The 24,492-nt window shown below is 62.2% G+C and overlaps 2 protein-coding genes across 2 annotated transcripts in view; one reads left to right on the top strand and one right to left on the bottom strand.

The window, feature by feature from the left end:
* Positions 1–279: 279 nt before the first annotated feature.
* On the top strand, positions 280–7,125 carry GBX1 (gastrulation brain homeobox 1). The gene is given in 4 exon segments (XM_058033954.1): positions 280–323; positions 325–392; positions 395–1,057; positions 6,480–7,125. Coding segments are annotated over 4 exon segments (1,299 nt in total). The 3' UTR covers positions 7,004–7,125.
* A 6,922-nt stretch (positions 7,126–14,047) lies between these two features.
* Positions 14,048–24,492, bottom strand: part of AGAP3 (ArfGAP with GTPase domain, ankyrin repeat and PH domain 3) — a 114,866-nt gene continuing 104,421 nt past the window's right edge. Inside the window, exons 14-18 of the mRNA XM_058020742.1 lie at positions 18,640–18,794; positions 18,129–18,219; positions 17,578–17,800; positions 16,307–16,562; positions 14,048–16,064 (exon numbers count right to left, since the gene is read on the bottom strand). Coding sequence (XP_057876725.1) covers positions 15,849–16,064; positions 16,307–16,562; positions 17,578–17,800; positions 18,129–18,219; positions 18,640–18,794 — 941 coding nt within the window. The 3' untranslated portion in view covers positions 14,048–15,848. The remainder of the gene's footprint in view (positions 16,065–16,306; positions 16,563–17,577; positions 17,801–18,128; positions 18,220–18,639; positions 18,795–24,492) is intronic.

Genomic DNA, 24,492 nt, shown 5'->3' on the forward strand with positions numbered 1-24,492 from the left:
CTCCGGTTGCGGGAGCCCCGGTGGTGCCGGCAGAGCGGAGCCGGTCCGCCCCGTCCGTGGGCCCGGAGAGGGCCGTGCGGAGAGCGCGGCCCCGTCCCGTCCCCACAAAAACACCCTTGTCCTGGCCCCGTAATTGCTAATCATCAATCACCATTAATAACAGCTGATGAGGCGGGAGGGGGAGGCGCCTTCCCAGGGGCCGGCCGCGCCGGGGGAGCGGGGCGCCTTGCCCCGCCGGAGCGGGCGCTGAAGGAGGAACTCGACCGTGATGTGCAGAAGATGGATGAGAGCAGAGGGCGACACCCCCGCCCGCCTCCCCTCCCCTCCCTCCCCTCGGCGGCCCGGCCCGGCCCCCCCGCGGCGGGGCGGGCGGGCGGCTCCGAGCGCGCCTCCATCCACTCCGCCGCGCCGAGACAGCGAGCGGGCGGCAGCTCTCGCCGGGCGCCGGAGCCCACGGGAGCCGGAGGGCGCGGGCCGGGGCCGGGGCCGCGGCGGCGGCGGCGGCGGGGCCCGGCGGCGGCGGGATCGCGGCGAGTTGGCGGCGGCCCGAGCTCGCCGGAAAGTTGGTGCCGGCTGAGCCGGAGGCGCCCGCTCGCCATGCAGAGACCCGGCGGCCAGGGGACCGCCTTCTCCATCGACTCGCTCATCGGGACGCCGCCGCCGCGCTCCGGGCACCTGCTCTACACCGGGTACCCCATGTTCATGCCGTACCGGCCGCTGGTGCTCCCGCAGGCGCTGTCCCACGCCCCGCTGCAGTCGGGGCTGCCGCCGCTGGCCCCGCTCGCTTCCTTCGCCGGCCGCCTCACCAACACCTTCTGCGCCAGCCTGGGCCAGGCCGTGCCCTCCATGGTGGCGCTCACCACCGCCCTGCCCAGTTTCTCCGAGCCCCCCGACGGCTTCTACCCCCCGCAGGAGCTGCCCCCGCCGCGCGCCGCCCCCGACGCGGGCTGCCGGCGCGGCGCCGACGGGCTGGAGGCGGAGGAGCTGCCCCCGGGCCGCGACAAGGGCCCGCCCGAGCCGCCGCTGCACTTCCCGGAGCCCTTCCCCGGCCTGGCAGGTAAGAGCGGCGCGGGCCCGTCCTGCCCGGCGGGGAGCGCCCGCCCCGCCTCACCCGCAGCCCGGGGAGAGCTGCCCGCTCCTCTCCGCCGTCCCGGCGGCACCGGGGCGGGCGGTGCTGCGGCCGGAGCTCGGCAGGACGGCAGCCGCGGAGCCGAGCGCTGGGGCCGGGCGCGGCGGGCAGGACGGCGGGGCAGCCGGCGGGACCTGCCCTCGGCGGCGCTCCCGGCCCGGCTCGGAGCGCCGAACCGACTCTGTCCCAGCCCCGGTCCGCAGCGTTCCCAGGCTGCAGTCAAACTCCGCCTGCCTCGGCCGGGCCGCGGGGCGGGAGCGGCGGGAGAGCGGCCGGTCGTGGCCGGGCCAGCCGCACGGAGCTCTCCGAGGTCCTGGCACTCGGCCCGGGCCGAGCGAGCGGAGGTGGCGGCGCGTCCCGCGGCTCGCTCCGCAGCCCTCCCCGCCCGCACCGATCTCGGTGCCGGTCCCCGTCCCGGTCCCGTTCGGTGCGGCTGCGCTGTCCCCAGCGTGCTGCGACCACCGGCTTTCCAGAGTTTCCCCCGAGCCCGCCCCGCAGGGCCGAGGCGGAGCAGCCCCGCTCTCCTCCTTCCCGGCCCCCCGCTCGGCACCGGCTCGGCCGGACGGGCGGGCAGGCGGCAGCGCCCCTCCGGGACCCCCGGTGCGGACGGGAACGGCTCCCGTCGGGGCCCTCGCCTTTGTGCGCTGCGGCCGCTCCCCGCGAGCGCCAGCACCAGCCTCGGAGACTTGTTGCTCCGTATTTCTCAGCCAGGTCCAGCACTCAGCTCTTCTCCCGGGTCCTGCAGCACGGGCTCCCTGCGGCCAGACACAGACGAGCCAGCTGCTGCTTCTCTGGTGCGGCCTCTCCTGAGCTGTCTCTCCTGGCCGCTCCCGGGATCCACCTTTGTCTCACAGACCTCTTGGCATGGATGTGTGCTGAGAATCTCTGCTGCTTCTTGCAGTGCTTGGCTGTTTGCTGTCCATCCTCCCTTTAGTCTCTCCTGGGTAAGCCCAGGTGCCTTCCTTGCCGTGCCTTGTTCATCCCTCAGAAGAGCACTCACTCATCAGGTACCCTTAGACCTCTCAGCCCAGGTAGGACAATGGGGGCATTCTGCCTCCCCCTTCTTGTGTGGGTTATTGGGTGCTCCTCCGGTGCTCCCTGGGCTCTGTGCTGAGCCAAAAGCCCAATGCAATCTTACTTTTTTGTGGAAGTCTTCTCAGGGCAGCACTGCCCTGGCCAAAACCAGGTCTATACAACCTCACCTTTCCCATCTGTGAGCAGATGAACTGCGTTGTGCTTAATCTCCCTCTCTGGCTTCTCCAGAACTGAGCCCAATATGTTCTCTCCTCCCAAGGGACTCAGATGAACTGTCCCAGACTGTGGCCACTTCTGAATCCAAGAAATCCTACCTCTAAGACTTTTCCTGTTGCAACTGGACGGTATGATGGAAGGGAAGATGTCTTGCTGCAGCTGTTCATCCCCTGCTGCCTCTGAGCACTGGCTCTGCTCTGGAGCCATGAGGGGAGCTTGTCCTTCTGCACAGATGTGCCCATGTGGACCCAGTTCTGTGGGCTGCTTTGCCCACGTCCAAGAGGATTTGTCAGGCCAAATGTGCCTGCCTTCTCCTTCACCTGCTGCTTCTCCTGGCTGTACCAGACAAAACTGGAAATGGACAGTGGCGTTTGTTTTACAACCATCTTAGAGGAAACTCAGGAGGGTCGTTGTGAGCTTTTTCCAGTACTAAGGAATAGAAAGATGATTCATGTCAACAGGAGTCATCAAAAACTATCTATAATGCAGTTTGCTCTCGCATCCAGTCTGTGGCCCTGACCCAAAGCAGTTGTCCAGGGAAGAGCAAGAGAGCACAACCTGTTCAATGGTCAATTCTGAAATGATACTTCCCTCACATCCAACCATCTGCACATCGGGGACTTCCTGTGCCAAGTGTTGTTTCTGTATATTTAGTAAACTTCTACGCATTTGTTTTCTGTGGCCTTATCTAATCTCCCCTGGAGTCCACCAGAAAGGAGGGCTAACCTTGACATCAGCCACATCAAGATGGCAAGATGTTACACAGATTTTTTTACCTGTAGAAGAACCTTGTGAAGAATAAATGCTCCCTTTTGACAGTTTTGCTGACATTTAGTGACTTATACTCTGGAGTGACTGCTGCTGTCCCTAGGCTCTGTTATATCTCCATCATGCAGGTGTCTGTGGACACAGGATCAGTTGCATCCTGGATCAGCCAAAGGAATTAATGCACTATTTTAGGACTTCTCTCTGCATCCACTGGCTTTGAAACTTGCTTCCAGCAACTGCCACCCTTCTTGAGCAGGGAGAGGTAGGCAGGGAAACTTGTGGTGAGAAGCAGCAAAGCTTGAAGTCTGATTTATTTCCACAGCTGCCACAAAGGTATGACCCCTGGTGTAAGGGTCCTTAACATCCCTAGCTCTCCGCACCTCTTGTGAGAGCAGGTTTGTTCTGAGATGTTTAGATCTCTGAGATTCAGGCAGAAGTCTGAGACTCTTTCCTGGTTTGGTGTAGTGACAGCACATTCAATCAGGGACAGGGGGAGTTTCTGTTTCCCTTACCAGCACAGGGCTCATCACAACAGCCGTTCCTGACCCTGCTCCTCCTGATGCTTCCCTGACAGCTTTGTCGCCTGTGACACTCAAGTCTCTTCACCATGCTTTCCACATCCATAATCATAGAGTTACAGAATGGTTTGGGTTGGCAAGGACCTTTAAAGGCCACCTAGTCCAAACCCCCTGCCATGGGCTGGGACATCTTCAACTACATCAGGTTGCTCAGAGCCCTGTCTGACAGGCTTTGAGTGTTGCTGGGGATGTGCTATCCACCACTTCTCTGGGCAACCCACTGTTCACCACACTCATTGTGAATAATTCTTTCTGTACCTCATTTAATCGACCCCTTGTTCTACCACAAGAGACTTCAAAATCTCTCTTTGTCTTTCTTATAAGCCCTCCTTAAGTACTGCAAGGTTTCAATAAGGTTTACCTGGAGCTTTCTCTTCTCCACACTGAACAGCCCCAACTCTCTCAGCCTGGCCTCGCAGCAGAGGTGCTCCAGCCCTCAGAACATTTTTGTGACCCCCTTTGGATTCTCTTCAATGTCTTTGACAAGATCAATGAACAGCTGTGACTCTGTGAAAAGCAAACCAGCAGGTCAACCCTGTTCTTCATTTACTGCTTCTCGTTGATTTTTCAATCATGATGCTTTGCTTCGTGACACCTTCACTTCATGTTCAAAGGCCTTGAAAGTCTCAGTACACCCCACCCACATAGGTGGGATCTCCTGCCTTCATTCTTTCCTTGCTGGTGACATAGTAGGTGACTAACAGACCAATATACCAATTTTCTTTGTGAACACATCCAATTTAGATTATGTTATCAAGTAGTTCCAAGTTCCTTACTGCAAACCCAGCCCTTTTATAAGACACAAATGTGAGAGTGCTCCATTTAAAATTTGGAGTCTGGTTCAGAAGAGAGTATTCAGAGAGCACCTGTTTTACAAACCATCATGTTGCTCAGTCTTCTTGCAGTCTCCAGGGGCACAGCCTGGGCTGACAGGAGCAAGCTGCCCTAGGAGCACTGTTTGCTGGTGTGGCTGCTGGGATGCCATCCTCCATCCCTGGGGAACTGCAGTGCCAGGACAGGACCTAAAGAGCCCCTGGGGAGGACAGAATTCCTCATCAGAGCTCTCTTACCTTGTCAGGCCCATGCTCCACCAGAGAGAGCTGGTACACAGAAGTGAGAGCTCTTTTCTTCAGCAAAGTGCTGGCATCAGGTTGTGCAATGGCAGCCAAAGTGCTCCTTGCCACCTGCTGCTGATCCTCAGCCCCATGAGCACGAAATCTCTGGGTCTTTACCCTCTATGCACATGGGAATTCTCTTCCCCTACCCCTGACCCTACACTCTGCAGCAGGATAGAGATGAAGGTGTTCTTTGGAGGAGCAAGGAGAAGATTCCAGATCTTCAAAGCCTGGTCTCAGGAAGCTGACAAGAGGTGTGGGAGCTCCACAGTCACCAGGCTACCAGGAATGTCTTCTGGCCTCGAGTAGTCTCCCGCAGTTCTGTTTGTGTGTTTAAACCCTGCACTGTCAGGCTTCTGGGGGCCTTCTGCCTTTCCCCCTGAGGTGAGGTGAGGTGGCCAGCAGGGGCCCTGGCTGCATGGGCCACTACCTGGACACTGCTTACAAGTTCGGAGAGCTGCTGCTTCTCCTTGTGCATGTTGGATTGTATAGAGCAGCAGTGCTTCCGACAACTCCTTCCAGCCGTGATTGCTGCTCTTGGGTCAGACTTGAAGAATTTTCTGGTCTCTTCTAATCTCAGCATGACAGAAAAGCTTTTTCACCTGCTTGTGCATAGCTGTGGGTCCTCCCTTGATGACCCCTGTCTGTGGCTGAGAGCATCTTCTCACTTTGAGCCCTTCTACTATGGAAGGGACTGTCTTCCAAACCTCCTTCCTCCGTTTGTCTCCCACCGTGTCCTCCCTTGCTCCATGGCTGTTTCATCCTTCAGGCAGCAGTTTGGGACACGGGAAGCTTGCAAGGAAGAGATTCACACCCCAGTGCCGTGTCAGTATCCTCCTTGGCATCTTAGCAGAGGTGTCTGCCATGATCCAAGCACTGCATTCTCCCTGATGGCCTGGGGTGAGGTGCTGTCTGTTGGGTGATGTTGACAGGTTCTGTCCTGCCCCTCTGCCCACTGCTGGGCGTAGCTGAGCCCTGAGCATCGGCCGCCTCAGCACCTCATTCCCTGTCTGCTGTGGTGCATCCTTGGATTAGGGAGGGAGAGCCAGAAGTGGGGCCCCCATGTCCTGTGGAGCCCTGCAGGGAGGTTTGCTGGGCTGGAGCTGGCTCTGGATGCTGTTTCCAGGACAGTTCTTCAGCTCTTGGCTGGCTAACAGCATCGATGGTCTGGTGCCCTGGGAAGAGACAGGGAGGGCTGAGCTGAGAGACAAGGTGCGGACGTTCTATCCTGTGCAGAGATCCAGACAAGCCCTGAAGTGTTGTGATGTTCTCTGCCAGACCGAGACCGTGGTGCTGCTGCGGCTGGGCCGGGGATGGGGCTGGAAATGGGGCTGGGAATGGGGCTGGGGCAGCTGCTGCTGGGTCAGAGCTCAGCGTGGCTCTGCCGGCGCTGCCCCTTGCAGCCGGGCGGGCTGCGGGGCCAAGGGCGCTGGGACCCGGTGCGGGGCTGGGGCCGGGGCCGGGGCTGCGGGACGCGGTGGTGACGGGCTCCGAGGCAGCGGGAGGAGCGGCAGACCCCGCCGGGGAGCGGGCAGAGCTTTCCCCGCGGCTGGGGCGCTCTGGGAGCGGAGGGGCCCGGGCGCGGTGCGGGATGCGGGATGCGGGGTGCGGTGGGCACTGACGCTGTGTGCCCCGCAGACGGCAAGGCGTACAGCTCCGACGAGGAGAAGCTGGAGGTGAAGTCGGCGGCGACGCCGTGCAGCGAGCGGGAGGAGGAGAGCTCGGCGGGCGAGAGCGAGGAGGAGCCCTTCCTGGACGGGGCTGCCGCCGGCGCCGCGCTGGGAGCCAAGGGCAAGGGCAAGGGCGGCCCCGCCGCCGAGCAGCCCCCGCCGGGCTCCGGGGCCGGGAAGAGCCGCCGGCGCCGCACGGCCTTCACCAGCGAGCAGCTGCTGGAGCTGGAGAAGGAGTTCCACTGCAAGAAGTACCTGAGCCTGACGGAGCGCTCGCAGATCGCGCACGCCCTGAAGCTGAGCGAGGTGCAGGTGAAGATCTGGTTCCAGAACCGCCGCGCCAAGTGGAAACGCATCAAGGCTGGCAATGTCAGCAACCGCTCCGGAGAGCCCGTCCGCAACCCCAAGATCGTGGTGCCCATCCCGGTGCACGTCAATCGCTTCGCCGTGCGCAGCCAGCACCAGCAGATCGAGCAGGGCGCCCGGCCCTGAGCCCGGCCGGCTCCCGGACCCTGGGGCGGGCGGCGGCGGCGCTCCCCCTCCTGTGTACATGTCCCTTATTTATTCCGTGTAAACTCTGTACATACGGCAGCGTGTCCTTCTGTCCGTGCCACGGGGAGCGCGGCCGCCTGGCCCTCGGGCCCTGGCCGCCCGCTGGGCCGGGCTGAGCCGGGCCGGGCCGGGCCCTCGCTGCCGCTGGCGCCCGCCCGTGTATAGCTGTGATTTCAATAAATTATTTTCTATGGAGCACGACCACGTTCTTCCAAGCTGCAGGAACGGGCGTCCCGCGGCCCCGGCCCGGCGCGGGCAGAGGAGGAGAACGGGGAAGGGAGAGGGATGGGAACAAGGACAGGGACACGGACACGGGCAGGGCCAGCGGCGGCGGAGGTCGGGGCGGCAGGCGGGCGGGGAGAAGGGGACGCGCCGGGGCTCAGCCGCCCCTCGGGCAGTGCCAGTGCCGGCACTGGGGCCCGCGGAGCCGGGGCTGTGCGGGCTCATTGCACCCGCTGCTGTGCCGGTGCCAGATGCGGGAGGGAGAAGGGGATGGGGCGGGCCGGGAGGCGCCGGGAGCATCCCCAGGCCGGCCCTCCCGCCGGCGGAGCGGGGCCAGGGCTGCTCCGGGAGCGCCTCCGCAGCTCATCCCGGAGTGCGGAATGTGCGAATGTGTGTGCTGTGCTGCTGCAGGCTCCCAGCACGGCTGCGGCCCCGGCCCCGGCCCGGCTCTCTGCGCTGATGCCCTGGGACAGGGGCAACAACAAGAGGGGCTCGCACATCCAGGCCGCCTTTCCGTGCTCCTGAGAGCTGTTGCTGGAGACGGCGCTCCCGCCGCCGGCCAGCTCCGATACTGAGCCCAGCCCCAGGAGCCCGTGAGGACCCAGCTTTGCACAGGGCACAGCTGCTGCCCAGCCCAGGGCACAGGGGCCGTGGGGCTCCCTGGGTGTCCAGCCTGGGAAAACTCTGCCCTGGTGTGACAAACATCGGCGAGTCCATGGAACAGGGCAGCTCCCGTGCCTGTGCTGTGGTACCAACACCCAGTGCAGTGTCACCAGAGGTTCCTGGAGAGGGGGAGGGCTCTCTCCAAGGTTTGGCTGGGGCACCGATTGCTCACAGGTTTGATAAGGAGTTTGGGTCACAAACAGTCCAGCCAGCTGCTGTCCCCTTCCCTGGGAGAGCAGGAGCTCTCCCTGACAGCCACAGCTGACTCCACCTTCCCCCGATGCCACAGCAAGGCCCGGGCCATCTCTGCGCTGCCTGGGGAGCAGGGCTCCCTCTGAATGTCCCTTCCTCTTTGGCAGGTGCATTCTGTTCACCTGGAGCGTGGGGTCCGTGCTCAGCCTGCAGAGTCCTCCTGCAGTGCCCTGGAGCTCTGGGGTGGCTGTCCCTCCCCTTGGCTCTTGGCTCCCGTTGTGTGGCCAACAGACAGGCACAGCTCAGATCAGAGCAATCGTTTGGACAAAGCTGTGCTTCTACCTGTCCTTGGTGGGTGGCTTTTTCCACAGAAATATTTGCTGGAGGTACCGAGAGGGTTCTGTGGGATCCTTTCAGGATTTGGTTTCTCAGCACAGCTGGCTTCCACTACAGGACACCTGCCTCTGTCCTGCACCACTGACCTGGAAACAAGAAAGTTTCCTCGGGAAATGCCTGGCCTGGTGCTGCTCACAGCACCCGCAGCAGGGATTTGCCCTGTGCAGGCAGCAGCACCTGCTGGCATTCCCTGTGGACCAGGGGAGGAAATGTCCTTTGGCAGCAGCCCCGGCGCCCTGCTCTCAGGAAATCTGTCAGCTCCCTTTCCATCAGGCTGGGCTGGAGCTGCACCCCTGCTCCATCCTCGTGGGGCTGCTCTGGGATAGGGACTGCCCTCAGCCGTGCTCCGTGCTGCAAAGGGAGCACAGCAGCTGCGACGAGGGCACAGGCACTGGTACTCACCTCTGTGTGGGAGGGCAGGGGCAGGGAAAAGCCATTCCTCAGCTGCACACAGGGCTCTGCCACTACAAATGTGTCCACATGAGGGGTCTGTGCCACTGCAGCCGATCACAGCACAGCAGTGCACGCTAACCACAACACTCCAGAAAGTGTCCACAGCTCCAGGGTTGGGCCAGTGACATCAAAAGGAGTCAAATTTTATTTTAAGGTCCAAGAACTCCCTTATTCCCACCAGGCATTTCTAGCTGACACTGGCTTGATATGTCCTGCCCCAGTGGCAGCACTGGTTTATTGTGTCTTTAACCTGTGTCCCCCACCACAGAGGCCACAGCCCACCCGAAATCCATGTGCAGAGCACCCCGCTCATGCATGCTCATCCATGGGCTGCTGCTGAGGTGGGTCCAACACCTACAGTTTTTAGCTGCATGGAAGGTGTTGTTGTTGTTGTTGTTGTTGTTGTTGTATTAGACCAATCCCAGAGCCCACACACACTGCAGCCCTGCAAACAGCCATGCTGAAATCCCCACAAATGCTGCAGAGGTGCAGCTCTGTGTAGAGCTGCTGGAGGTGACAGACTCCTGCTGTCACCAGCGCTGCTGGAGAGAGCTGCAGAGCAGCAGAGTGTTCTGGCACCGAGCAGAGCAGAGCCGAGCTTCCTGTGAACCCTGAGCGCTGGGACGCTCTGGGGCCTCCTGCACACGGAGAGCAAAGCACTGCACAGGGAGCAGGGTGCAGGGCACTGCCCACACTGCCCACAGTGCACAGTGAGCACAGTGCAGGGCACTGCCCGCACTGCCCACACTGCCCACACTGCTACACACTGCCCACCGAGCACAGTGAGCACAGTGCAGGGCACTGCCCGCACTGCCCACACTGCACACAGTGCACAGTGAGCACAGTGCAGGGCACTGCCCGCACTGCCCACACTGCACACAGTGCACAGTGAGCACAGTGAGCACAGTGCAGGGCACTGCCCACACTGCCCACACTGCCCACACTGCACACAGTGCACACTGAGCACGGTGCAGGGCACTGCCCACACTGCCCAAAGCAGCTGTGGCCCCTCCTGAGATGGGAGAGCTGCGGGGCCCCATGAGCTGAGCTCTGGGTGCTGGGTCAGCCTGGGGTTGGTGGGAGAAGGAGGGCCACGATGAGGAATGAGAAACTGGCCACAATGAGAAACTGGGCAGCAAAGACAGACCCAGGGCAGCTGAGCCACGAGCCTGGCTGGGGCTTTGGGAGGTCTCTGCTCCAACACCTGCTCAAAGTTTGTCCCATTCCAGATGCTGAAGGATTTGCCCATCTGACTTCCAGTATCTCCAAGGGTGGGCAGCCCCTCCTCTTCGGGCCCTGTACCAGTGCCCAACCATCTCTCTAATTCATTTTTTCACTTGCATCTATTTGGAATTTCCCATCCACAACTTCTGGCTGTTACCCTGTATCCTGGAGTGGGAGCTGCTGGGAAAGGAGTTTCCACACAAGCACTGGTACCCATGTATGTGCATGGGTACACACACGTGTGTGTGCACACAGAGTAAAAGGCAGATACAGGTGCAGACACACACACAGATAAATACATAGAGTGTGCTTATACATGGACATGCTTTTGTTTATATAAATATGTTTATGCACAAATATATATATATATACACGCATTCATAAAACAAGGCTTTTGTTGCCCTAAGGAAGGCATTTTGGGCATTTACAAGGGAATTCTCCCTACCCAAACCTGTCCATTTGTTTACCTCTATGGTACTTCTTAAAGAACTGGGGAAGGAGCAGGGTAGTCCCACAGAGAGTTTATTCACTCAGCACAACAAAGCTGGCCCTCAGCATTCCCTGACAGGGGCTTGTATGAAGATGTGATGGCCCACAAGACAATATGGTGCTGGTACTCTTCATTAGCCAGCAGCTCCAGGACTAGCTCAAGGTGCAGGAGAGAAACAATGTCCCAATGGCTGGCACCTGGGAAAGGTTGTGACCCTCCCCAGCTCCTCTGCAGCCTGTGCCAGCTTGTCCAGGGTCCCCACCAGCCAGGCTGGAACTCCCCTCAGGGCTTTGTGACTCCCTGTGCTGTGGAGGTGTGCGCCCACCTGCAGGCCTGACTCCATGGACGGGCACAGGTCAGGTGTGGGAGGGGGTGTGGGTGCTGCACCTGAGAGAGCACAGCCTGAGGGGGCTGGGACACTGTCACACCTGAGCCTTTTCCCCCAGAGGCAAGGCTGGACACAGGAAAGCAGGACCCCTGCCCTGGCCACCTCTGCATGTGCTCAGCACCAGCCCAGCAGCCTCAGGGAGGACAGTGCTGCCCCATGCCCACCTGTGCCCACCTGCCAATCCCCAGGAAGCTGTGCCTGCTCAGCTGGGGCTGCAGGAAGTCCTGTGGGGCTTTGATTATAAGTTGTGCCCTGTGGGGTTTTTCCTGGCTGCGCCCAGGCTCTCTGGGAAGTGCTGCAAACCTGTGGTACGGCCGGTTTCCAGCCAGGGGCTGCATTCCCTGGATTTACTCATGGCATGGGGCTGCACTCATGGCTCCTGTCCTGTGGCACCCACCTCCCTGCCCCAGCTCCAGCCTCAGCTCCATGATGGGAGAGCTGCTGGGGCTGGAGCTCCCTGGGGCAGGGTCCTCGTGGAGCTGCCGTGGCCACTGCTGCTGCTGCTGGGCCACCTAACTCAGAGACAGCCCTGCTGCTGCCCTGGCACAGTGCTCTGGTGTACAGCACAGCAGAGGGCTGGCCCGTGCCCTCCCTGGCATCAGCCTGAACACAGACACCTGACTCCTGCCCCAAAACACACACAGCGCCCCTGAGCGCAGACACAGCTCCTAAACACGCCCCTAAACATGGACACACACCTCTTCCTGAGCACAGACACAGCTCCTGCCCCTAAACATTGACACACACCTCTTCCCCTGAGCACAGACACAGCTCCTGCCCCTAAACATGGACACACACCTCTTCCCCTGAGCACAGACACAGCTCCTGCCCCTAAACATTGACACACACCTCTTCCTGAGCACAGACACAGCTCCTGCCCCTAAACATGGACACACACCTCTTCCCCTGAACATGGACATGGAGCTCCTGCCCCTAAACATGGACACACACCTCTTCCCCTGAACATGGACATGGAGCTCCTGCCCCTAAACATGGACACACACCTCTTCCCCTGAGCACAGACACAGCTCCTGCCCCTAAACATTGACACACACCTCTTCCTGAGCACAGACACAGCTCCTGCCCCTAAACATGGACACACAGCTCTTCCCCTGAACATGGACATGGAGCTCCTGCCTCATGCAGCCTGTCCTGGCCCACCTGGAGCCACGTTGGTCGCCTTGGCTCCCAGATGTGCCCCAACACTGCAGTAACGCTGGGCTGGGTCTGGCCCACTCTTGGCTCCTTGGGACGCTATCAGAGCCCGCAGGGACCTGGTGGCATTCCCTGCCCCAGGTGCCAGCAAGGGGCATCACCAGGGTCCCCAGCACCTGTTTGCAGTCTGAGCAGCAGCAGGGCACACCTGGAGGCTCCTGGGGCCAGAGCCGGGTCCGGTCTGGCACCCGGGGGTGGTCAGAGCTGGGTCTGGGCTGGCACCTGGAGGCCTGGGGCAGGGCTGCGTCCGGGCTGGCACCCGGGGGGGGCAGGGCGGGGTCTGGGCTGGCACCCGGGGAGGGTCAGAGCTGGGTCTGGGCTGGCACCCGGGGGGGGCAGGGCTGCGTCCGGGCTGGCACCCGGGGGGGGCAGGGCTGGGTCTGGGCTGGCACCTGGGGGCTCCTGGGGTCAGAGCAAGGTCCGGGATGGCACCTGGGGGCCTGGGGCAGGGCTGGGATAGGAAGGGAGGCGCCAGGGCTGGGTAGGGTGGGATCCCGCGCAGGAGATGATGTATGGGCAGATGTATCAGATCGCACAAGATAAACAAGCAGTGAATTTCATCAGGGCCCATCATGGCTTTAATTTGGCTGCCTAATGAGTCAGATCCAGCCGCGCAGATAAAAGTTGTCAGAGCCGCAGCCCTAATGAATTTCTTGCCACTTGTAATCAAGGCAGCTTGTCTGAGGGGGATGATTAATGGGCCCCAGAGGAGCTGCCGTCCCTCGGCTTCCATTCCCGTTAATGCAGTCGCCAGGAAATTAACCAAACCCGGCACTGGGCTGGGGCCAGGGCCGGTGTGGGGACACCCATGGGCACCACGAGGGGATGGCAATGAGGGGTGACATGGGCGCAGGGGCTGGACTGGAACTGGACCAGGACCGGGACCAGGACCAGCATGAGGACCATGTCAACATGGGCATGCATAGCCAGAACATCAAGGAGTGGAGGGGCTGGGGCCATGGTCTGCAGCCCCCAGCAAGGCAGCCTCTGCCACGGGAGAGGCACAGGAGGAGGCAGCAGGGTGTGGCAGGGACATCTGAGGGTACCGGTGCCAGCTGGGGTGTCCTGGCACCTCCCTTCCTGCAGCACTGCCACACGGGCTTGGGGCTCAAGGGCAGTGCCCGCTCCCAGCGCAGCAGAGCCCGGCCCCAGCACAGCACAGGGACACTCCAGGCACACCTGGAACCCCAGAGTGCTGCTGTGGGGTGGCCTGGGCGCAGCCAGCCCAGCACTGGGGCCCTGCTGCGCCCACGGCCGTGAGAAGCAGGCCAAGGCAGGGCAGACACACGGCTCCCCGCACTGCTCGGGGTCTGTCTGTCCTCGATGATCCTGCAGCCTGCACTCCTGCCTCGTGTGGCAGCCCATCACTCCCTGCCCTCCCCAGGTCAGCTCCGCACTGCCATCCTGGGCACAGGCACCAGCTGGCCCAGGTCCCTGCCCTGCATGTCCCCTCTCCAGCACAGCCCTCTGCTGTGCCCATCTGCCATCCCCAGAGCTGGGCATTCCTCTGGGGCCATGTTCTGGCACTGTCCGTCAGTGACCCAGGCTGGCACATCTCCCCTCCAACCTCAGCACTCTGCCTCTCCCAGGAGCCTGCTCCGGCACAGAACTGCTGTTATCAGAGCCCAAGCCCGAGGAGAAGAGGCTGAACGTTGGTCAGTGTGGGCTGGAGAGTCACCAGAGCCAGCTGCAAACCAGGGCTGCGTGGAGGCCCCAAAGGCAGCACACTGAGACACTGGCCTGGCAGGAGGTGGGTTGCTTTATTGGCTTTTATCTCCTTGGCTGCAGATAACACACACAGGGCAACTTATGGAAAAGAAACCGTATATACAGAGTGTCCATATAAATATTTCCAATGTACATTTTATACACAAGTGACAGAGACATTCCATAGCAGTGTCCAAAGCCTTGAGGTTCCAGCATTCAGCTAGAGGCTTGACCCCAATGCAGAGAGACGCTCCTCTCCTCTCCTCTTGCTCAGCTGGAGACCAGCCCCACCTGGGCAGCAGCGGGAGCCAGCGGGAGGCTCTGATGGAGACACTGTGTACGGCTTGGAGCTTTAACCTGGAAGGACAGTGACTCTACAGACAGACAGACAGAGCTGGGGATCCCGAGGTGACCATCCTCTTTCCCCTCTAGGTCAGCAGGGAGGCTGGGGAGGCCTTTGTCCAGGGGCAGTGCTGGGGAGGTGCCACCCTCGCATCAGCACACGGGGAGCAGTCTGGGTGCGTGCAGCCCTCCTGCACTGGCCAGAAGCAGAGGAGCTTTGGGGTGCAATGGAGAAACACGCACCTCCTGCTGCCCCCCACCTCAGCACTGCACTGGGGGTGCGGCAAGGCCGACACGGAGGGAGAGCAGGAGGGAAGTGACCACACTGACCTCCCTGAGGGAGCAGGCGCAGCCATCAGCCTCCCTGGTGCTGCTGTGCAGGGGAGGCCACACAGCTGAGCTGCCCCCAGCCCCTGCTTTATCTACAGATGTGTGGGGGAGCAGGAGACACTGCTCCCCATGCACGTACCGGTCACGAGAGCGGGGCGCCCTGGAGCCACCCCGGGATTGCGCAGGAGCCCTCACAAGCTGCCAGCACGGGCTCTGCACAGCGGCACGGCCAGAGGGGGCTGGAACCAGCGCAGGGGAGCAGACCTGGCTCCCCGCTGGCTCCCCGCCTCTCCTGGCTGGAGCGGGGTTCTGCTGGGCAGGGACTGTGGGGCTCTCAGAGCCGCTCCTGTGGCCCTGCCCCGCGGCAGGGCTGGAGGGCAGCTGTGCACGGCCAGAGGCTGTGCCAGGAATGGCACTGAGCTGCATGGGCACAGCGGGCAGAGGGCCGTGCCAGGCTAGCCCATGCTGGGAACGCCACTGAGCTCCACGGGCACGGTGAGCAGAGGGCAGTGCCGGGCTAGCCCGTGCTGGGGCTGGCACTGAGCTCCACGGGCGCGGTGAGCAGAGGGCAGCGCTGGGCTAGCCCGGGCCAGTGCTGAGCTGCATGGGCACAGTGAGCAGAGGGCAGTGCCAGGCTAGCCTGGGCCAGTGCTGAGCTCCATGGGCGCAGTGAGCAGAGGGCAGCACTGGGCTAGCCCGGGTCAGTGCTGAGCTCCACGGGCGCGGTGAGCAGAGGGCAGGGCCAGGCTAGCCTGTGCTGGGGCTGGCACTGAGCTCCACGGGCGCGGTGAGCAGAGGGCAGCGCTGGGCTAGCCTGTGCTGGGGCTGGCACTGAGCTCCACAGGCACGGTGAGCAGAGGGCAGCGCTGGGCTAGCCTGTGCTGGGGCTGGCACTGAGCTCCATGGGCGCAGTGAGCAGAGGGCAGTGCTGGGCTAGCCTGTGCTGGGGCTGGCACTGAGCTCCACGGGCGCGGTGAGCAGAGGGCAGCGCTGGGCTAGCCCGGGCCAGTGCTGAGCTGCATGGGCACAGTGAGCAGAGGGCTGTTCCGGGCTAGTCCGTGCCAGGGCTGAGCTCCACGGGCATGGTGAGCAGAGGGCTGTGCTGGGCCAGTCCGTGCCAGGGCTGAGCTGCATGGGCACAGTGAGCAGAGGGCAGTGCCGGGCTAGCCCGTGCCGGGGCCGGTGCTGAGCTCCACGGGCGTGGCGTTGTTGTTGGCGTTGGCGTTGCGGCGCGGCAGGCTGGGGGTCAGCGTGGCGGCGCTGTCGCTGGGGCAGCCGTGCTGCAGCAGGATGTCGATGCACTCCTGGCTGCCTGCTCGCCGGGCGTAGGCCAGTGGAGTCAGGCCCCGAGCGTCCCGGCTCTTCACATCCACTCCGTACTGCATGGGAGACAAGCAGCTGGTCAGTGCTACCTGGGAACCCTGTAGCCACGGGCATGGCAGTGGCAGGGAGCAGAGAGTGGGAGGGTGGGCATGGACAGGGCACCAAGAGAGTGGGGCAGGTCAGTTAAGTGGGCATGTGGGGAAACCACGGAAGCAGGATGGATAAAGGTAGCAGGGAGGTGGGGAAGCACTGGGATAGCACCAGAAGCACTGTGGTGGAGGTGCGGGTTCTGCCTTACCCAGATGAGCAGCTGTGTGAAGACCACATTGGCCATTGCGCAAGAGAGATGCAGCGCTGTGCGCCCGTCTCCGTCTCCGTAGGTCTCGTTCACTTCCTCCTTGGTGCCATGGGCCAGGAGTGTCACCACGAGCCGCAGGTCATCCTCCACCACAGCCCGCAGCAGCTGCTGCCCCAGCGGGATGTCAGACTGGGGCAGAGGAGCCAGAAAGAGCTTCTGCTCATACTTAGCCCGGATCCAGCGCTCCTTCTCCTCCCTGCCAGACAGGACATTGTCACAGTCACAGTTGAGACAGTTTGCCTGGGCCCCATGCACAAAAGGACACGAGTATCAGCACTGCCATGAGAACATACTTGTGTGAGCACTGAACATCTGTCACACCCAGGTATGTTCTGCCTAGCCCCTGCCGTGCCCCTGTGCCCACAGCTGCCACCGAGGCTCTGTCATCCCACTCTGGACACCTTCCCGACACTCCGTGCCCCTCCTTCAGCTCCCTACGGACACGGTGTGCTTGCAGCCATGCGTGCACAGCAGCAGCAGTGTCCTGCAGCCAGCCCCGCAGCTGTCCGTGTGCAGCTCCGGCTGCAGCCCCTCACCCCCGGTGCTGTGGGCCCGTGTGGGGCAGCTCGGGGACCGTCCCTGCCCCAGGCCTGTGCACGGGCCACGGCCAGCGGCAGGAAAAGGCCAGCGCCGCACACGCCAGCCCAGTGCCACGGGAGACACCTTATCGCTGCCGCCGTCCCGGCCGGTGCAGACAAAGGCTGTGTCCGCGTCCGTCCCGCCGGGGCGGCGGATCGATGCGCGCCGTGCCCCGCTATCTCCTGCCATTCTCTCCATCTGCGGCGGGCGGGCGGCCATCAATGGCGCGGCGCGCATGCGCGCTGCCGGCGGGCCTGACCCGCGCCCCGGCGCTGATAAGCGCAGAATGGGCTCTTGTCGGCCTGAGTGACAGGAGAGCGGCGGCGATCGGCACAGACAAGGGCTGAAAGGGACGGGCCCTGGGGACCCGCACCACGCCGCCAAGCCATCTCTCTTAACCCCTTCGGCTTCGCAGCCGGCCTCAGCTCTCGGAGCCACGGCACGGCTGCCGTGGAGCCCCAGCGCCCCGCCAGGGTGGCAGGAGAGGGTGGCCAGTGCCTCACGGGCAGGCAGGAGCCCCACACTGGGGCATCTGAGGAATCCTGCCTGCCCCAATGGCTGCTCCCAACCCCTGCAGTGTCACCTTCTGTGCGGTTCCCAAGAAGCATCTCTGGGTTCACCACCTCCCTTACCGACTGCTCTCAGGCGTGGGCTTGGGGTAGCCCTCCACCATTCCCTCCCAGACAGCGTTTGCCAGGGCGTTGCCGATGGCCGTCATGACCATGAGAAGCTCGCTAGGCCAGTCATCCAGGTCCAGGGAGCGCACACGGGACAGGTGGGTGCCCAGGTTGCGGTGGATCCCGGAGCACTCGATGCACATGAGAGCACCCAGGTTCAGGCTGGCCCAGTCCGGATCTGAGGGCAGCAGGATCAGTGTTAATAACCTGCCCAGACTCACCAGCCCGTCTCCTGCGGCTCAGACTCGTATCTGCAGGCACCTGCCCAGCAGAGTCCGTCCCAGCTGGGTGTCCCTGGAGAGGCCAGGCCCTCAGGCTGGCCCGGGAGGGGTCACAGGGTGGCAGTGAGGGCTGTACCCCACCCCGAGGAGCAGCTCCACTGCAGGACAGGGCAGGACAGACACACAGAGCAGGTGTCTCTGGGCTGAGACAGGGGGTGCCTGGTGCCTGGAGCCCCCTCCCCTCCCCTCCTGTGTGAGCCCCCCGCCCAGGGTGCCATCTCTTACTGGGAGCGTCGCAGTCCACGCAGAAGCTGTTCCCACGCGCCGTGCGGACGGCCTGCATGGCCTGCGCGTCGCCCTGGCTGCCCAGCCGAGCCTGCAAAGAACCCCACACGGCCCTTCACTGCAGGCCAGCCCCCTACCCGCACCCTGCACCCCTCCTGCCACGCCACACCACGCTCCAGCAGGCTGGCCAGCATGGCAGCTCTGACAACAGGGGCTGGAGGGCCAGAGGAGCAGGGGACAGCGGGCCAAAGTGGGGAGGAAGGGCAGAAATGCCCAGGGAGGGAATGAACCATGCAGGATTCAGCCACATGGCATGCCAGAGCCAGGCAGGGAAGAGGTGACAAGAAACCCAAGGGAACTGCACAGTCCCAGGGACAGGACTGAACTCCCACTGGGAGGAGAGGGATCCCACAGGATTCCGCATGGACAGACAGGCCAGTGTGGGACATGGAGGAATGTAGCAAAGCAGATGCCAGAGAAGACAGAACAGAAGCTGGCCAAGACCTCTTACCTTGTTTTTGCTGCTCTCACAGCCCTGCAGGCTGGCCAGGATCTGGCTCTCAATGGCCTGTACCCAGAGCTCCCGCTCCTCTGACGTTGAGGCTTCAAAGAGCCACGTCTGGCCCGTCAGTGACACGATAATGAACTCAAATGGCTCATCTGGTTCTGGAAGAGAAAGGCGTGCCTAATGTGAGACTGGGAAGGAGGAGGTCTGCCATGGGACAGATCCTGCCATCGCACATGGCAGAGTTGAGGGAGCAGCAGAGCCCAGCAGGCTGGGACAGGCAAGTCCCTGTCTCCTCCTGCAGAGAAGAATGAGAGCTCTGTGCCAGCCCTGCGCCTCACAGCTCCACTGGCTTGTGGAGCTCTCCCTGCCCTGTGTCCCACCCTCAGAGAAAGCTGCTAACCTCTGGAGCAGTGCAATCAGCTCCTCCACGGGGCCGGTGCCTGCAGCCAGCCCCAGTGCCAGGGCTCAGTGCCCGCCCTGGACGGGCCCTGCACACGGAGCGAGAGGCCAGGAAGAGGAGCCTGTGCAGCGGCAGCTCCTCACCAAGGCTGACGAGGTGTTCTGCCCTGCTGACACCTGCCAGCCTGGCTCTGCCTCACACGGCCCCCCACGGGCACAGTTCATGGGGTGTCGTGTCAGCCTCACACCCAGCACCAGCATTTACCTTTTATTGCCAACTTCAGTAGTTAGTGCAGTAAATGACTTAACTAAGCGGGGCCTGAATGGAATGACTAATAAACGTTATGTCACAGCACACGCTTCAGCTCATAGCAAAATGATTTGTAATTACCTAATTAGCGTTATGCAAATAACACCCTCATCTCCATAATGTGCCTTCCCAGCTCTCTATTAAAAGCAGGGAGTCAACTGCTCAGCTCCAGAGACAGCGCGGAGGCCGAGGGGCCTCTGGCCCACATCGAGGCAGAGCTGCGCTGGCCTCAAGCCTGGCAGGGCCTGTGCACACCGGGCATGACGTGGGGAGGTGAGCAGGGGAGTCTGGAGGGGTTTGAGGGGGATCCCCCTCCTCTCCCTGACTTCTCTGCCGCACAGAAGGCTCTCACTGCACAGGGGAGCAGCAGAAAGGCAGGCACTGAGGAGCTGCACAGCCCACAGTGACTGGCTGCAGAGGCCCCTGGCTGTGTCCCACCAAGGGCACGGCCACCCTCAGCTACTGCGGGGCCTCCTGGGCCCACCTGAGCCAGGCTGTGTCCACAGACATCCCCAGAACACGGTGCAGCCCTGGGAAGCCTCCTCAGGAGAGCCAGGTCCGTTGGGCACGATGGGAGTGCACAGCCCTTGCTCCAGGCTCGTGGTCAGCACCTGCACGGACAAGCACCAGGCCTGGGGACCACCAGTGCTCGTGAACTGGTGCAGGAGCAAAGGGCTGGGTCTCCACGCCATCCTGGCCTGGAGAGGATGGAATGACTCCAGCATGAGGGCTTGGCTTGTCCTTCCCACATAGGAAGGCAAGGCTCTTTTACTCATTTCACCCTAAATCAGCCTGGGACTCCTCCTGTGGGGAAAGATGTCTACAGCTGTGTGTGTCCTGCTGGAATGAGAGACTGAGACCTCAGGAGGATGACAGACTGCAGGGAGAGGGTAGCTAGCCGCGCTGCTGGACTCTCCCCTCTGTGATGCACAGATGTAACTGGGACATCCCACTTGTCCAACACTTTCCTCCAGCTCTCAGCCACAGGAGAGACCCCACAGACATCAAGTCCCAGCTCAAGAACAAGATTCTTGGAAAATATACAGCTGCCAGCCTGTGAATACTGGGAGAGGAAATAACCAGGCAACAGCCAGGCTAACAGGCATTGCCTCCTTTGCTTGCTGGCACGAGTCTCTGTGAGTGCTGCCAGAGCCCAGCACGGGCAGGGAGCCTCCAGAGGGCAGGGGAGCCAGGAGCATCCCCCCACAGCCCCAGGGCTGCTGAGCACTCCCAGCCCCAGCAATGAGCAGCAGCTCCCTGGGCAGAGGCTGGCCAGGTGCTGCAGGGAGCATCTGCCCACAGCGCTCCTGGGGGACCCTGACACATGACAACAGGCCCTGTTCTCAAACCTCGCCCTGCCTTGGTCTGAGCCCCCTGTGGCTGCTGCTGTGCTGCTGAGCCCAAGCCAGCTGCCTGGACTGGGGAAGCACTGGGTGCACTTGGAGTCCTCCTCCGGCTGCTGAGCCACTCCTGCACAGCAGGACATCACAGTCAGCAGGACACAGCGAGGGCTCCTGCTGAGGGCTCACACAGCTCCATCTTCCCTGTTCCTGTTTGCCCAGCACCTCCCCACCAAGCAGACAGGCAGGAATCCCAGCCCCAGCCTTCCTGCACCTGTACACTTCCCAGGGAAGCAGATGTCAGCCCTGCCTGCCCAGGGCTCTGGTGTGGGGGTCACTGCTGCTCCTTGAGGCACCACGCTCCCATCACTCTGCTCAGGACATTCACAGCAGGGCAGGAGCTTCCCTCCTTCCGGGTGAGAGATTTCTGGGGCTCCAACCTGACTCGGACAGACTTTGCTGCTGTCACAGCTGAGGGACATTCCAGAGCCCTGGGGCTGCCCAGTGCCAGCCCTGGGAGCAGTCCCAGGCCAACCAAAGCCCTGGCGCCAGCTCTGCAAGACGCAGGACCTCCGTTCCCCTCCTGCTTTGTGCCTCCTGGATTCCAGCTTCACGCCAGACAAAGGCCCTGTTGCTCTCGGAGCCCAGGAAGAGCTAACAAAGGACCACAGCTTTTCTGCTGTGCTGTGGCCAATTCCCCACCTCAGAGTGTAGGACAGCACTATGGGGCTGGATCTCTCTGGAGGCCTCAGCACAGCATGACTATGACAGAAGAGCGTGGCACTGCAGGGTCACACCCTGCAGGATTCACACAGGAGGACCAGCAGAGTTGGGAAGGGAATCAAGGACTTGCAGCAGCTTTGAACGCTGTGCACACCCACCTCCTGGCATGGTCTAGGACCAGTTCCCGAGCTACTCAGGGCACCCATACAAGTTGAATCAGCTGTTTTAGGGAAAGCACTGGGTATTCTCAGCTTCTTCTGGGGAGAGGTACAGGTTTCCAATGTGGCAGGGCCATTTCTGGCTGGATGACAGGGAGGCACCAAGCAGATGACATAAACAGAAGGGTTTAGACTACCCCTGCTGAAGCAGAACTGGCAGAACTCCCTCTCCTGCCCCACACATGGGCACAAGCTCCTTCCTGGAGGCGAGAGAAGTGCCAGCGCTTGCCAGCTCCAGCCTGACTGGGCTCAGACCTCAGAGGAAGCCACTCGTGCAGGAGCAGGGAGCCCTTCCCAGCTGCCTCTGAGTGAGCGGCTGCCCGGGGGCAGATGGCAGAGCCTGGCCCCCAGCCCTGGGATGGCAGAGCCCCCTGCCCCTCGATGGCAGAGCCCCCAGCCCCGCGATAGCAGAGCCCTCAGCCCTGCAATGGCAGAGCCCCCTGCCCCTCGATGGCAGAGCCCCCAGCCCCGCGATAGCAGAGCCCTCAGCCCTGCAATGGCAGAGCCCCCAGCCCCACCATGGCAGAGCCCCCAGCCCTGCAGCTGCCCCAGTGTGCTGGTGGGAGCCCATTACATCAGATCCATTAGAATTAGTGGGCAGTGGAAATGAATGCGCTGCCTCTCTCTCTCTCTTGATGATTTTTTGATGATGTTTTAAAGACTGAGCTCCGTGAAGAGTTGCTGAGCAGAGTGGTGTGAGCCGGCTCTGCTAATGGGTGTTAACCCCACGACCCCCTGCCAACACTGCCCCAGAAGCAGGGCTCTGAGCAGGAGCGGGATTAGGAGGGCATGGCCGGACAGCAGGGCCCCGTGGCACCCAGAGCCCAGCGGCAGCCAGGAGCACGGGCAGGGCCGGCTCCCTCCCTCTGCCAGCACCCCAGCCCTGGGGCAGCACCATGGGGCTGCCAGGAACGAGGGATGGAGACATCCTGTGCGAGACCAAAGGGACAGCAGGAGGGTATGCACTGCCCACCAGGATGCAAGGGAGCCTGCACCTGCTGCTCAAGGCAGCCCTGGGGTGAGGGTGCCCAGTGGAACAGCGTGGCCCACTGACACCTGTGGGATGCCAGAGAGGAAAAGGAAGGGGAGCTGCAGTGAAACAGAGTGCTGCCTTCACAGCTCATGCCAAGCCCCCTCTCTAAGCTCTGAGTGCGGGGAAGTACAGCTCTGAGCACAAGGGGTACACTGGGGAGCTAAAAACACCTCAGCTTTGATACAGGGCTGGGGCAGAGCTTGGTGCTGCTCTGCAAAGGGTGCTGGCTACACCCTGCACTGGTGCCCAGCCCAGAGAGCCTCCTGTAGGGACCCCGACGTGGAGCCACGGGAGCAGCAATTCCCCCCTGCACTCCCACGGACACCCTGCTTCTCTGCGGGGTGCACGCAGGCAGCGTGGGACAGGCTGGGCCCATGCCTCCCCCCTAGCCCAGATGCCCCCACACAGCTTGGGGCAGCACTCTCAGAGCACAGGCAGCAATGAGGGGGGCTGCTCCCCTGCCCCAGAAGCACCAGGATATGAAGCAGCTCTATGAGGACAGAGGACGGAGCAGTGTCCCTCTGGTCTGCATCAAGTGCAGCAGGACTGCGCTCCCAGCATTTGGACATGGCACAGCAATTCCCTCTCTACACAGGGCACTGGGGAGAGCTCCCCCACGCCAGCCCAAAGGCCCAGGGCAGCACTTTCTTCCCTCGTGGGAAGGGAGAGTTCAGCACAGGGGATGGCAGGAGCATCTCCCTCCCAGCACAGCAGGCAAAGAGCCTTCCATGCCAGACAGCTTCCCAGCAGGCTCCTTCCCGAGCACATGGGAGCAGGACAGTGCAGGACACCTTCCCCCCTGCAACCCGACAATTCCAGCAGAGAGGAACAGGATTCCACTCAACATCAGCAACACAGGAAGCAGAGCTGCCGCTGAGCCCCACTCCTGAAGCAGAAGTTTCCTCTGTCACCTCTGCTCTTCACCATCTCCCAGTCACATCCAGCCTCTCCCTGCATGCCGTCCTTCTCCCACTCCCAGCCCTTCTCCCGCTTTGCGCTGGCATAGCAGAAGTGCCTCCAGATGCCCTGGAGGGAGGGGACGCAGGGAGGGGTGGGGGCAGCCTCCAGCATGTGGGGCACACGGCAGGAACCAGGGCAGGTCCTGTCAGACATACAGGGAGACGCTGGCCCGCAGCTCTGCTCTCTGCGTGCCAAGCCTGTGGAAGGGTCCTGGAGCAGGGCAGCCGGCAGCCCCTGGCCTCGGGTGCTTGTTTGCAAGCTGCGACTGTACCATATCATTATGAGGTGTTTGGGATATCAACAAATTAGCAGGCGTCTGGGAAGAGAAGGATGCAGCACCATTCGTAAATGTCAGCTCGCTACCTCCTCATTTTGCAGATCATTAAACCCAATATTCCCAACCTGTATTAGTGCGACAGGGACAGGCCCTCGGCGGGGACAGGCGCCGGGAGCGCGCAGCAGGAGCAGCGCCGTGCAGAGCCCCCAGGGCCCCGAGTGCCCCGGGGATGGCGTGGGGCTGGGGGCGGCAGCAGCGGGGACGCGAGCGCGGAGGGGCACACTGAGCTGCGCCAGGAGCATACGGTGGGGTCACAAACGTGTGCGGGGAAGGACAGGGTGTCAGGAGGAGCAGGTGCTCCCAAGGGACACCACAGGCGCACGGGGGTGTGCAGGGGGTCACGCAAGGGCCCAACAGTGTCGTTTCTGTGTACGTGGCAGGGAGGATGCAATGCGGGGTGCAGTGTGTGCACGGGGGGACAGGCCTGGGGGTGGCTGAAGGGCCGGGGGGTGTGTGCAGGTGTCAGGGAGGCAGGTCACAGGAGGGAGGGCACAGATAGCATGGGCTTCATGGTGTGAGCAGTGGCTTGTGGCAGG

The sequence above is a fragment of the Melospiza georgiana genome, chromosome 1 (genome assembly GCF_028018845.1).
Source record: "Melospiza georgiana isolate bMelGeo1 chromosome 1, bMelGeo1.pri, whole genome shotgun sequence".
In the NCBI taxonomy this organism is placed as follows: domain Eukaryota; kingdom Metazoa; phylum Chordata; class Aves; order Passeriformes; family Passerellidae; genus Melospiza; species Melospiza georgiana.